This window comes from Zootoca vivipara, chromosome 12 (assembly GCF_965207765.1).
Source record: "Zootoca vivipara chromosome 12, rZooViv2.hap1.1, whole genome shotgun sequence".
Taxonomy (NCBI): Eukaryota; Metazoa; Chordata; class Lepidosauria; order Squamata; family Lacertidae; genus Zootoca; species Zootoca vivipara.
The window spans coordinates 10840247-10854173 of record NC_142595.1 but is presented as its reverse complement, the minus strand read 5'-3'; the positions used below and the strand labels follow the sequence as shown (position 1 = coordinate 10854173).

Here is a 13927-nt window from a genome sequence, read left to right as displayed (position 1 = left end):
TACATCTGAAATCAAAGGGGCATTATTTTCAGCTCTCCTGCTCCACTAATCTGAGCTTGCAGGAACATGTTGGGCCACAGGGGACAAGCTTTGCACCCACTTCAGCTGTGTCCCAATTTACTATGGTTGCATGGTTCCCCCACCTCTGCCACTAGAGAAGTGAGAGCCTATGAAGAAATCTCCCATGAATCTTAGATTATGAGCCATGGCTTCCAGGGATTATCTTTTTTAACAGAACCCCTCATTTTGCAAATCAAGGAACAAGGCACAGTCAAATCACTATCGATCGGCACAAAACAAGCCCACCTGATTGTCCTCCTGTACTTCCATACTGTACTGCTGCCCTGCCTGCACTTCCGTGACTTTCTCTCCCAGGAGGAAGCCCAGGCGAGTCATGAGTGTGTTTGCTGCCTCATCTACAGATGGAGGGGGTCCCAGTTCCTGCTCAGCTTCACCTGCAGAGAGGAGGGGAAATAGGATGTCAACTGTAAAAAATTATATTTCACAACATCATTAGCCAATGTTTCCCAGGTCTTTCCCACCTCACTATCTCTTCCCAATATTCAAATTAAATGGTGATGATATACCAAATATATAGTTCCATTTTCTCCCACCAAGAGTGTTTGCTCACTTCTAAACATTGCAGCTATATGATAGAAACAATCCAACTGCCTGTTATAAGGGCTAGAAACTTTTTTTAAAATAAATGAAGATAAAAGTTCTTCAAAGTTACCAAATTCTTAGACTCTGATTTCCTAGAGAGAAATTTACAAGTCCACAATTACAAAGCAAGCAAATAAATAAATAAATAACTCCTATGAACAATTCTGAACAAAACTGGTTGAGTCTGTATGTACAGAAAACTCTTCTAATACTAGAAGAGCAACATAAAAGCAGTAGGCAAGGGGATGTGTGAGCTGCTTTTAGCTAGATTGTTCTGAGAGACGGTTCTGAATTGAGATAGGTGAAGGCTCAAAGAGCAGCATGTCTTGTCACAGTATTATTACACCACACCGTGACACAGGCAAACAAAACAAACCTCACCCCATTCTGCAGATATTTGTACCCTGTGATCCTAACACAAACAGTGGACTCTCCTTTTTTATTTTCCTGGAGGTCTTAGTTCAGAACTTCCTCAGTGTTTTCAGTGAAGCAGGCAAGTATTTGTAGCAAAGCAAGTGGGTTTTCGTCAGAGACACCAGCAGTGTACAAAATATGACAATGAGCAAGATGCACAGACTTTGGAGATCCTGCTGTTTATACCATGTAACTACCGCTCAATGGTATCTGGCATAGATGGTATGAACGATGATGTCCAGGGCTGGCATAGGGGCAAGCATAGTTAGGTACAAGCTGATGGGCTCGACACTGAGAAGGGCTCTACAAAGCATGACTGTCTGTCTATCTGTCTGACTGTCTGTCTCTGCCTGCCTGCCTGCCAGCCTGCCCATCAAGGAGACACATCTGGGCCCAGGGAGAGGAGAGAGGAGGTGAGTGATTAGTAGTGGTGGCACTTGCAACAACAGCAGAAGAACCAGATGGTCCCGATGAAGTGCTGAATGGGGGCCCAGGTCGGGGCTGGCCATGTGGCGTGATCAGATTATATGAGTGAACACTTCTAGTTTCTCAAGTAAGTGCTGAATAGACATACCATCTTCTCTATCTAGCCCCAGACTCTGCAGCAGCTTACGGTAGCTACACTCAGGAGGAGGGGGAAACTATTTCTTGACTCACAGGGAAAATGTCTGAGAACTCTAAGAATAAGCAACAGTCGTTGGCTTAAGCAGCTGTTTCCTGGAACGATATACGGTGCAAGCAGAGTGTGTCATTTTACTAACAACCGGAATATTAATAATGCAGCGTAACTTGTCTTTAAAATGTGCCTCAAAAGGGGTTTTCATACTCTCAGGATGTTTTCAGGAGAAATTCATTCATAACAGAAGACCATTTTATTGTGCATCCAATTTCATACACACAAAATAAAACTGAGAGAAGAATTTTCACCACACCTGCTCAGATTTTGAGCCACTATTTCACAAGAGGCCTTAATAGTTCTAGGATGAAATAACAACGTATTCAAGTCAAGCATTCCATTGTGTTCCCCTATGCTCCTCTGAAAAGTCCAAAACAGCTAATTATGCAGTTACAAAAGAGGTAAACATAACAAAAAGTGTCTATGCACTTTTAAAAAACTCTGTATATTTTTGCATGGAACTCTGTAGAGCAATTTATTTATTTAGGTAGTTGCATCCAGCTAGTTCAAGCAAAAGACTCTGCAAGGTAAAACTATTATCAGCTTAAACAAAGACAATTTAAAAACATAGTACACATGTAAAAAGATTAAAATAAGTTACAGTAGTTACATGAAAACAACCCAGTCCAGATCAGCAATTACTCCCAATCCAGAAAGAGCAGCAACAACTCCAAATCAACAGTAACTGAAAGCAGGCTGAAATAGGAAAGTCTTTAAAAGCCTGTTTTAAAAGTGACTAAAGAAAGGGCAAAGCGTATATCCATGGAAGGGAATTCAAGTGAGAGGGCCACAACCTTTTCTAGCTACTAGGTCTGACTGATTTTGACGCTGGGTCTGCTAACAGGGTCTGTAAGGGCATGGGTAGGCAAACTAAGGCCCGGGGGTGGATCTGGCCCAATCACCTTCTAAATCTGGCGCGCAGACGGTCTGAGAATCAGCGTGTTTTTACACGAGTGGACTGTGTGCTTTTATTTAAAATGCATCTCTGGGTTATTTGTGGGGCATAGGAATTTGTTCATTCCCCCCCGCCCCGCCCCCCCAAAAGTCCGGCCCCCAACAAGGTCTGAGGGGCAGTATACTGGCCCCCTGCTGAAAAGGTTTGCTGACCCCTATGTTAGGACCTATATGCACAACCATTACTTCAAGTAACTTGGCCCCAAACAGTTTAGGGCTTAAAGGTAACAAAACAATATGGGTGTTACACACACCAGCCATTTGGCTCCTTTCAGGATGGAAGGATTCGTATTTGGATGGTGCCCACTGAGTAAACAATACATGGACATTAATAAAACTGAAACGTGGTGCTTGGATGTTCTCCTGTATCTCCCTCAAGAAGATGTGTCACGTCAAACAAAAATGGAATCAAACTACCTACAGTGCACATAGGTGCCACAGCATCCATGAAGACTTACTCTTGCAACAGTCATTATTATCTGCCTATAACAACAACTTTGTCCGGATTTTCACTTTTGGGAATATGGCAACAATAATATGTACTTGGCAATTTAATCATCAATAATGGTTTTCACCAGTGTTCTCATAACATATGTCAACTGGCCTTTAATATTCCCATATCTCCTCCCCTTTTTAAAAAACTGGTGTTACAATGGACACTTTCCCATCCTCAGGGATGGAGGCTGACCTTAGGGACAAGTTACTTTGGTTAGAATATCAGCAATTTCAAACTTGAGCTTAAGAACTTTCAAGACTCTGAGCTTTGTGCGTTTTTTTATTTGTCAATGAGGCCTAGAGCATCACCATTACTTCCTCAAACTCTCAATAAAGTTTGTTCAGGCACAGGGACCTGCCCTACAGACAGATGCAGACAATGTAGTCAGCTTCTCTGTGATCTAATTTTCTTCCTTTAGCACACCTTTGATTCCAGTGCCATACAAAGCTCCAGCTGCAGAATACCGTACTTTATCTTGCATCCCATCTTTGTACTAGATAATCACCCTGGGCAGTATTCAAGAAAACCCTCCATGCCACCACCCCTCAATCTGTTTCAGAGGAACCCCTAGACCAGATTCAGGGGTGCACAGGAGGAAGAGAGTGAGAGAATATTCCACTGCGGAAGGAGAAATTTTTGCACTAATAAGACATTTATTTTAGCGCTACACTGAATACAACCCTCTATTCTGTTTCAAACAAATTTTAATTACATGCTTCCTGTTTCCTCTACAGTGCCCTTGTTAGTTGACTTAAAACAGATGTATTTGATTACTTTACATATCATTCCCTTAATTTAAGTATTTCTAGAGTCTTCCAATGTTTGGCATATATTAGCTTGGCTGTTATAGGGAACAGTACCCCCGCTTTCTCTCCATACTGTATATTGTTAATGCTTAGAAAGAATATTTTAGGTTTGAAACTTAGTATTTCTTCCATAATGTTATTGTAGCTTCTCCAATTTGACTCCAGTGCATTCTAGTATGTTTTAATTACGTTTTTACTCATCAACAGTTCAATTCTTTTCCAGCAACTCCATTTCGGTGATTTCTTGCCCATTTTTCGAGCTAGCTCAACCATTCTATATATATGCAACAAAGGTAGTGCATTTGTGATAATGCTTTCTTTGGATTATTAACCAAAATGTACTCAAAGCACATCAACTATTTTTAGCTATTATTTCTAGTACAGGTTCATCCTGTCCAAAAAAGAGCAAGCTCTTCCTTTAACAAAGTGAACTGCTAGTTCAGTTCATCCACAACAACAACAAAAATAGCATCCAGAATGTTACAGGCTGCTGTGCTGAAGTATAGGGTAAAAAAGTAACACAGGTGCTATACTGAAATAATATGTGTGATTGACAGAATGTGGAAAGGTGAAGCTTTCCCAATTATTGTATTACCCTGTTTAATTTCTGCCTTCCACACAGCTGATAAGGACAAGTCATCATTTATTTTCTTCCTGTATTTCTCACTGCAAAGTGCTCCTGTTGGAAGAGTGTGAATCTCCCCTGGAGGAAAAATACATTGCTTCTTTCTGATTGCTTAGCAACAGTGATTAAGTGACTAAGCAACCTTAGGAACAGCAGCGCCTCCATATTTGCCTAAATAAGTTTTAGAGAGTTGCCTCCACATTTTGCTTTCTAACATTCTTTAAAGATGCCTGATTGACTTACTTTTATTTTTTTAAAAATGTAAACTAGGAGTTCAGGCCTCCTGTTGGGGGTGAGGAGGGACTGAACATAAAGATTGATTAACTAGAAATCCTTTAAAATTCTATCCTAAAACAAACTTAATTCACCTTTAGTTCACCCAGCAACTAGCTCAGTGAACTTCATTCACATGGGCAGCCCAAGAGATGGGCAAATGCTGCCCCAAAGAAGCTCTCCTTCCCACTTGCCTCATTCCACCCTCGCAGTTGCTGGACTATGGTCATTAACACATATTGTCTGTGGCTGCTCTCAGACTTTGAAACTCCCACCCTAGAAAAAGTTAAGACTGGCTCCCTCCTTGTTGTGCTTCTGCTGGCAGGTAAAGATAATCTTGTTCTAATAGACGTTGGGGAACTGACTGCTTTTAATGAAAGAGCTGGTGCCATGTCGTGCTTGGGGTATGTGTGTGTGTGTGAACATATACCGTACTTACCTGAGTGTAATGCACACATTTTTGGTCAAATTACATCGTAAAAATTAGGGTGTGCATAAAATTTGATGGCACATTTACATTTGCCAGCGAATACTTTTTTGGTTTCAAGGTTTTGAAAATTGAGGTGCCCATTAGATTCTTGTACATGCGGTATATTTCTATTAATGTTTAATCTTTTTAATGATAAGAAATATTTTTAGCTGTTCCTATTTTGTTTGTAAACCACTGTGAGTCCCTGTCAGGGGAAAAGTTGGGGTATAAATAAAAGAATAAGGAGGAGGAGGAGGAGGAGGAGGAGGAGGAGGAGGAGGAGGAGGAGGAGGAGGAGGAGGAGGAGGAGGAGGAGGAGGAGGAGGAGATTACTGTATTATTAATAATATACCATTACTTTTCTTTCTGCAATCTTAACATTTAGGACACAACAGTGTCACCCCTGTTCACTGATAGCCAGAAAGTGACTTGTGTTCTGCTACGATGCAAAAGAGGATTTACAAGGTCTGTCTGATCCCTGCTCAAACAGTTCACAGCAAAACAGGAGGGGGGGGGAGTTAAGGTCTCCTATTTGGGGAAAGGATGTGGAAGAGATTCTTTCATTTTCTACAAGTACTCTTCTGCCAATAGGGAAGAATTCTGTCCCACACAGAATTGTCTCCTTTTGTCTGCTCTGTAGAATATACGGCTTATAAAAATCCAGCTCAATAGATTAACATACAGTACTTTGTTTGTCAGTAATTTTCATCAGAATAATTTGCAACATGTTTCACACGCAGTTCTGTTCATTGGTTCATTTGGCCTTTACATGGACAGGGCTTCAATAGAGGGGGCAAGTTTTAATGGAAGGTCAGCAATCATGCAACCTAGAATGTCCACAGTTGCTCACATTATTCATATACAGTTGTTGGGACAACAAAGTAATGATCTTTGTTTAGCATAATAAATTAAAAGTTCACAAAACACTACTACAGGAGGAAATATAGAAATATTAAAACTAAATTTGGAACATTTTAAATAAAAATCCTAACATGATAAATCATAATTACTGTAATATGAGGCAGACCTTTCTAAAGCTGGGTAAGGCACAAACTCCTCCTTTCTCCAGCTCAGTTAACAGTTGCAGTCTTGCAGCCACAAACCTTTGGCTAAGACACTACAGTCGATTCACATTTCATTTAACAATTTCCCAAAGTTGAGCTTTTAACTACTGTTTAGCTTTCATTTGCTGTGATACTTAATTTCCCGCAGGATATGTGCTGGGCCTGCACTAGACAGTGAAATATCCCATACTCTCATTTGGAAGGTCCTCCGCTAGATATTAAATATGAGTGGGATGACTGTGGTCCATGAGGAAGAAGGAAAAATGTCCTCCATGCTGCAATGCACGTCTTCATTATTACTTTACACACCCGAGTTTCAAGCGTGGACACTGTAAGCACAATTAGGACTAAATATTCCTTACTGAATAAATACGTTGTGCAAAATATTTGAGCCATTTTAAGTATGAAGATGCCCAGCATTAGCTTGACTGGCAAACTGAGTCTGCAACTTCAGGATACTTTATATTCCCACAACAGTTTGGTTATTCTGCCCTAAATTTATTCAGGATTCGAACCGCCTCTGTTGCCCTAGTCAACAAGATCTATGTTACTAAATGTACTTATTGCTCACTCTTCAAATGAAACTTTCAGAGAAGCCTACAAAAAATAAATCACCAAGCAATACAATCACCAAAAAAAACACAGAAACACAGCAGGTGAGCAGAATATCATATATCCACACTAAAACAACTAAAAGCATGAACAAATAAAAAGGTTTTTAATCCAGCACTGAAAAGGAAACACAGACCAAGGCAGGGGGGCATTGTCTGCCAGTGAGATGGCAACTTAACCTCATAGCTCTCTTACCCATATGCATAAAAGAATTTTTGGGTCATATATGCAGTAGCTATGAGAAGTGGGGGCCTTGCCTACAGATGGAAGGTCCCATTTCAGGTGATGGCTAAATAAAGAAAAATGCTGATATCATCAACATGAGTCAAATAAGTACTGGGGAACCTTTATGCCCATCTCCTCAGACTTGCCGTTATAGAATGGCACGCTCTCAAAAGAAAACGTTCCTGAAAAATCTCTCCCCCACTGACATGTCCAGCTTGGTAATGTATTTTTGAAGTTGCAGAGAGCCAGTGCAATGAAGTAGTAGATAGAATGCTGCATTTTTACCAGATTCCTTCTTGACATGGGTGTAGACAGGGGGGGCAGGAGGGGGCAGCTGCCCCCCCTAGAAGCAAAAAATTATTGTATTTTACAGGCCATAACCAATACTTTGCCCCTCCAAAAACTGAAGTGGAAAGGGCTTTGCTTTAGCAAGAGCAGCTCTCCACTTGCTGGGGGCGGGAACACAGCTGTAACAAAAACACATCAAATAAATAAAGCAAAGTGGCTACCAGTACTTAAGCAGTTAAGACAATGGAGCAGAATATCCCTTCAGGCAAGGTCCACCCTATTCACCCTATTGTTATTCAGTGGGAGTTGTTAATGGGCATTCAGGGATCGCATTAACAGTTGTATTGGCGATTTAATGAGGGTGCAGAGGATTCAATTTGACTAAGGTGGCCCTGCAAGGCTAAAAGGAAGTGAATAAGAAGGGGGGGCTGTAGCTTTGATAGACACAGTGATGTTTATAAAAAGCATTGGTGTTCCAGTCTGCCCCTCCTCCTGCATCTGTATACTGTAAATCAGGGGTGGCCACCTCCCAAGAGACTCTGATCTACTCACAGAGTTAAAAACTGGGAGTGATCTACCCCCTTTTGGGGGGTTCAGGTCAAAGCTGTTGAGTTTTTTTAAGGAAGGGAAGCCCTGTTTTGGGGGGTTTAGGTCAAACTTGTTGAGCTTCTTTTAGGAGGGAGGGAGGCCCATTTTTGTTTAGGGCTTCAGGTCATAGTTCAGCTTTTTTTAGGGAGGAGGAAAAATTTGGGTGAGCTTTTTTTAGGGGTGCCAGTGATCTAGCAGTGATCTACCACAGACATCCAGTGATCTACTGGTAGATCACAATCTACCTGTTGGACGTGCCTGCTGTAAATCAAGCAGAGAGAAAGCTGCTTACAAGGCTCCTGTACAGGTGTACCGGTATCTTCCTCTTGCTGCAGAGTTCTAGCATCACAGCGTCACCCAGAGGCACCCACAAATGTGAGTTATCCCTCTCTCTATTTCTTCCTTCCTTTCCTTCCTCTTCCATCCTCAATAAAATATGGGGGGGGCAGATAAGCCCCACATAGAAAGCCCATCAACATGGGGGGGGGAAGGACTCTTTAAAATACAGTATTTACCAGTAATTTCTTTTTTGGGGGGGAGGCACCTAGGCCTCTAGGAGTTGGCTGCTATGCCTAGGACAATTCAAGAAAGCAGAATCATGCATATGCTATGGTAATATATCAATAGAATCATGGAATTGTAGTCGGAAGGGACCACAAGGGTCATCTAGTCCAACCCCCTGCAATGCAGGAATTTTTCCCCAATGTGGGGCTTGAACCCACAACATGGTTGAAATATTATGCTGATATGCAGCAACGCCTCGGAGCCATCGAGACTGCGGCCCTGTCTTGCCTCGCCCTCGCCTGCCCTGCCACCCCCTCTCCCCTGCCCGACCCTCCCATCCTCTTGCTGCAGAGTTCCAGCTTCACAGCATCACCCAGAGGCACCCACAAATATGAGGTATCCCTCTCTCTATTATTCCTTCCTTCCCTCCCTCTTCCATCCTTAATAAAATACTGGGGGGGGGGGCAGATAAGCCCCACATAGAAAGCCCATCAAAATGGGGGGGGTGACTCTTTCAAATACGGTATTTACCAGTAATTGGGGGGGGGAGGCACCTAGGCCTCTAGGAGTTGGCTGCTATGCCTAGGAGTAGGACAATTCAAGAAAGCAGAATGATGCATATGCTATGGCAATATATCAATAGAATCATAGAATTGTAGTCGGAAGGGACCACAAGGGTCATCTAGTCCAACCCCCTGCAATGCAGGAATTTTTCCTAAGGTGGGGCTTGAACCCACAACATGGTTGAAATATGCTGATATGCAGCAACGCCTCAGAGCCGTCGTGACTGCGGCCGTGCCTTGCCTTGCCCTCGCCCACCCTGTCACCCCCTCTTGCCTGCCCGACCCTCCCGTCCTCTCCAGCCAAGCAGGGTAGCCGCCGCCGTTGCCAGCCCCAGAAGCACAAGGTGGCCGCTGCCGCCGCTGCCGCCACCACGATGTCGTCAGGCCAGCTGGCCCTGTAGCCCCGCCCACGTTCCCACTTTGTGGCCCCGCCCCTGAATGATCATGGCTTGCCCCCCCCCTAGTTTTGATCCTGGCTACGCCCTTGCTTCTTGACAAGGGAGCTCTTTTGAGTGGTTATGCTATACAAAGATAAAAGTTGACCATATGTTGTACACTTCCTGCAGATTAGCAAATGAGTGACAATACACTGCACACCACATTTTGCTAAAAGAAATTCCCTTATCTCAACATTTTGAAACCACATTGGTATCCGGTTTTCTGATATATCTGCTCCCACCCCGTTAAAGAACCCAGAGAATGCATTAATTTCCCAACTTGCAAAGTCTCCTAAGAGGCCAACAAGGCTAAATGTAACATTCTTTATCATTTAAGCTAATGGTGAAATCCAAAGTTTTTCTTTTGATTTATCTCATTTAGGAATTAACTTCCGATCCATTTTCTCTATGGTTTACAGTCTAGAGTAGCACTTCGGGGGAAATGGAAGATTTAAGTGCCCTAGTTAGTATTTATTTCAAAAGACTGGGGGAAAAACCAACCAGAATAATTGTTTTGGCTTCCAATATGTTAATAACAGACAAAGTTCCCTCATCTACCTAGAGCCTCCATAGCCACGAAGTTGTCAGATGTGTGTGGGGGGGGGGAATCCAATGTAGCTGAATGGTTATGCTAGATATCCTCCTCTGAGATGTAGACAGGGGGCTACTGTTGTTTTTCAGGAAATCTTTCATTGCAGCAATTCTTAGTGACAAGGGAAGTAAATATTACACTTTTAGAAAGAATATGTGAACCAAAACATGGCCAACCTTCAAAATTTGCATTTTCTGGTGCAGTTCTCCAGCCAAGTAATATGTAGAAAATGTGTATACTGGAGTAAATTTGGCCACAACATTCCATGCCCATCAGTGAGGTATCTGGCACAAATTGTTTTTCCAAAAAAGCAAACCTTTCATACCTAAAATAATGATTAAACACCAAATAAAGTGGCCCAATTTTGTGCCCAAATTAAACGTCACCAGCAGAAGCTCTGAAAACTCCAGCAGCATCCAATAGAAAGGCAGATCGCCCACTGCTGCCTCAAAAGCCACGCCACCAGATGACATCACAAAATTCCACAGCAACCAACTGAAAACAGGCCTTTTGCAGCAACAAGGCCCAACATTGCCAAGTGGAGGTAGGGGTCTGCCTGAGGTGGGGGGCCGAATAGGGGGCAGGGATAGGTAATGGGTCAGAACAGGGTGGGGGGAGACACAGGGATGAAACCTGCCCTCTCCACAGTATCTCGCCTCGGCTTTGCAGACTAGGCTGAGTGGACTTAGGGGCCTGCCAGGGGGTGGGGTGGGGCGAATAGGCCGCAGCATAGAATCAGCTGAATATGGGCCTTTTACAGGGCCATGCCTTTGGGTAGAATATAAATGTTATTTCACACACATGGGTAGGGGAGTCAGGGTTGGGACAGGGAAATTTTTTACAGAACACGCACATTGGTGGAATTATTGTGTGCAAAATGAATGGGTCACAGGGATAACCCGGGGGGGGGGGGTTGGATGGAGGAAAGGAGGGAAATCACAGGGGTAAGTGGGGGGGTTAGGGGGAGGAGAGGGGGGAATCACAGGGGTAAGCCGGGGTGGGGGGAAGAAGGGGCATAATAGGTCATGGATCAGGACAGAGTTGGGGGATTCACAGGGATGAGGGAGCGGGATGAGGGGGGAATCACAGGGATAAGCCAGGGGGGTGAGTGGAGGATTAGGGGAATCACAGGGATACATCATGGATCGGCACAGGGTAGGGGAAATCACACAAATAACCCACAGCAACGCATGGCAGGGCCAGCTAGTAAATGCATATATTAGTAAAAAATGTTTTAGGGAAATTGCTTTGAATTCTACCAGGGAAAACTGCTCCCCCCCTCAAAGAGTATGCAGTCGTACCTTGGAAGTCGAACGGAATCCATTCCGGAAGTCCGTTCGACTTCCAAAACGTTCGAAAACCAAAGAGTGGCTGTGGAAGCCCCATCAGACGTTCGGCTTCCCAAAATCGTTCGAAAACTAGAACATTCACTTCCGGGTTTCGATTGTTCGGGAGCCAATTTGTTCAGGAGCCAAGACGTTCGAAATCCAAGGTACGACTGTATTAGGCAAAACGGCATGTAAAAATGTGTGCATTGTGAGAAATACACACTAAAGTGCTGATTACTTTTCATGAGGACATTTTAAAAAACAATTCAGCGAACGATGTGGAAATGTGTAGAACACAACTGGAAAAATGAGAAACTAAGACAGATTTCCCTGTCCCCTGGAGATGTCCTTGGGTAATGAAACCTGGCAATGAGCAACTCCACTGGGAGCCTACTTCAGAGACAAGCAGGCTTATCTGAGTGTTGGGAAAGTATGAGGCCTACAGAGCGGAAGGGAAAAAACGTCAGTTTTTAATAATACTGGACAACAGTAATTCGATTTGATGAAATCACAGGTACCCTGAAACTAAAGAGAGCAGGATGAAGTTTTAAGTTAGCAAACTAAAACTGGGAGGAAAACAACAACTGGAAATGTATATAGGACAGGCATCCCCAAACTGCGGCCCTCCAGATGTTTTGGCCTACAACTCCCATGATCCCTAGCTAACAAGACCAGTGGTCAGGGATGATGGGAATTGTAGTCCAAAACATCTGGAGGCCCGAAGTTTGGGGGTGCCTGATATAGGACAACAAACAGCACACATGCAGCAGCAGCAGCAGCAGCAGCAGCAGCAGGGGTGGCGTAATGTAAAAGTTAGCCCAAATCCAAGGAAAAATAAGTGAAATCAAACGTGTTCTGTTGGAAAACAGATAGGGATTAGAATAAAAAGCACATAAATAAATCACATTAAGAGCCCTTCAACTGAACAGGACAAACTGTAGAATGACCCAAAGCTTTTTTTAAAAGTTTGCAAGCTAAGAACAAAACTAACATAATCCGGGGGGGGGGGAGAGATAGAAAGAAAAGCAGCAGAATAAAAATAAATGGATTGCTTTTGCTTTTCTCTTTTAAAAAGATGCAGTAGCTGCTTTATTTTAAATTGCAAAATGTTGAAATTTTGGGCACCCAAGCCAACAAAGCAACTTGGGACTTTAAAAGAGTCCCTGATTTGAGATGCCTTGTTAACAGCATGAGCTGACCTGGACAACGTAAAACCTCACCTCAATCATGCCTCTTCTTGTAATTTGGGCTGCACAGAGAGCCTACACAAATCTTTAACACACACACACACACACACACACACACACACAAAATGTACTTTTATTGTGGAATTAATAATGTGAAAGTCATTGTAAAAAAGCATCTGTCTCATTTTACAAGTGGGAAACACTGAAGCTGAGAGGGCAAGCCCAAGACTGAGTGAATCTATAGCAAAAAATTTTTTTACTAACCACCGACTACCGTATCAATGGCTGTTCACAAACACCACTTCCTTCATCCTTACTTTCCCATTTTACTGCTAGTCAAGGCTGACTTGCCTAAGTCAATCAGTCCATCCATTATTTACTTAAATCATTTTCCTTAACTTCAATTGAAAACGCTCCCAGAATGGTTCTACTGATGAATAATAAATAAAGACAGCCCCAGCCTTCAGACTTATAGTTTAAAACACAAAAGGGAAAGGGGATGGGGAGAGAGGAGGAAGAAAGCAGACACCAGTTCTTAAAGTTACAGCGTAATCATTATTCATTCACACAGCTTCCTTACAGTCAGGCGGTTCAGAAAAGATATACAGTGATACCTTGGGTTACAAACACTTCGGGTTACAGACTCCGCTAACCCGGAAGTAGTACATTGGGTTCAGAACTTTGCCTCAGGATGAGAACAGAAATCATAGGGTGGCGGTGCGGCCCCATTAGCTAAAGTGGTACCTCAGGTTAAGAACAGACCTTCCGGAGCGAATTAAGTCCGTAACCAGAGGTACCACAGTACATAGCACAGAAGCAATAGTCAATACAACAGACAAATCATTTTGCCCTATCAAAAAAACAAAACCCACAGAAACATATACTGAATGACTTCATGAGTAGTAGAGCAGGCACATGACATTTTCACTGCAGTGGAACAGCACAGAAAATCACACACTGCATTCTCAAATGTAAAATAATGCATAACGGTCATCTGGTATTATCATTGGTTGCAGTTTGCAGTTCATTTCTCTGCATGTTACTCACAATTAAGTCCTACTATATTGAGTGGAAGTTGGGATATGAATAAGATTTGGGGTCCAGGAATATTAAACTACCTCAGCCTGTTTCAAGAGTGTTGGGCTGTAATCCTAAGCAGATGC

At 42.9% G+C, this 13927-nt stretch overlaps 1 protein-coding gene across 11 annotated transcripts in view; it reads right to left on the bottom strand.

Moving 5' to 3' along the window:
* The window catches only part of TANC2 (tetratricopeptide repeat, ankyrin repeat and coiled-coil containing 2), a 195493-nt gene that overhangs the window by 59409 nt on the left and 122157 nt on the right, over positions 1–13927 (bottom strand). For all 11 annotated transcript variants that reach the window (XM_088655539.1, XM_088655541.1, XM_088655538.1 and 8 more), the window contains one exon: positions 307–455. In XM_088655539.1, the coding sequence (XP_088511665.1) occupies positions 307–455 (149 nt within the window). The remainder of the gene's footprint in view (positions 1–306; positions 456–13927) is intronic.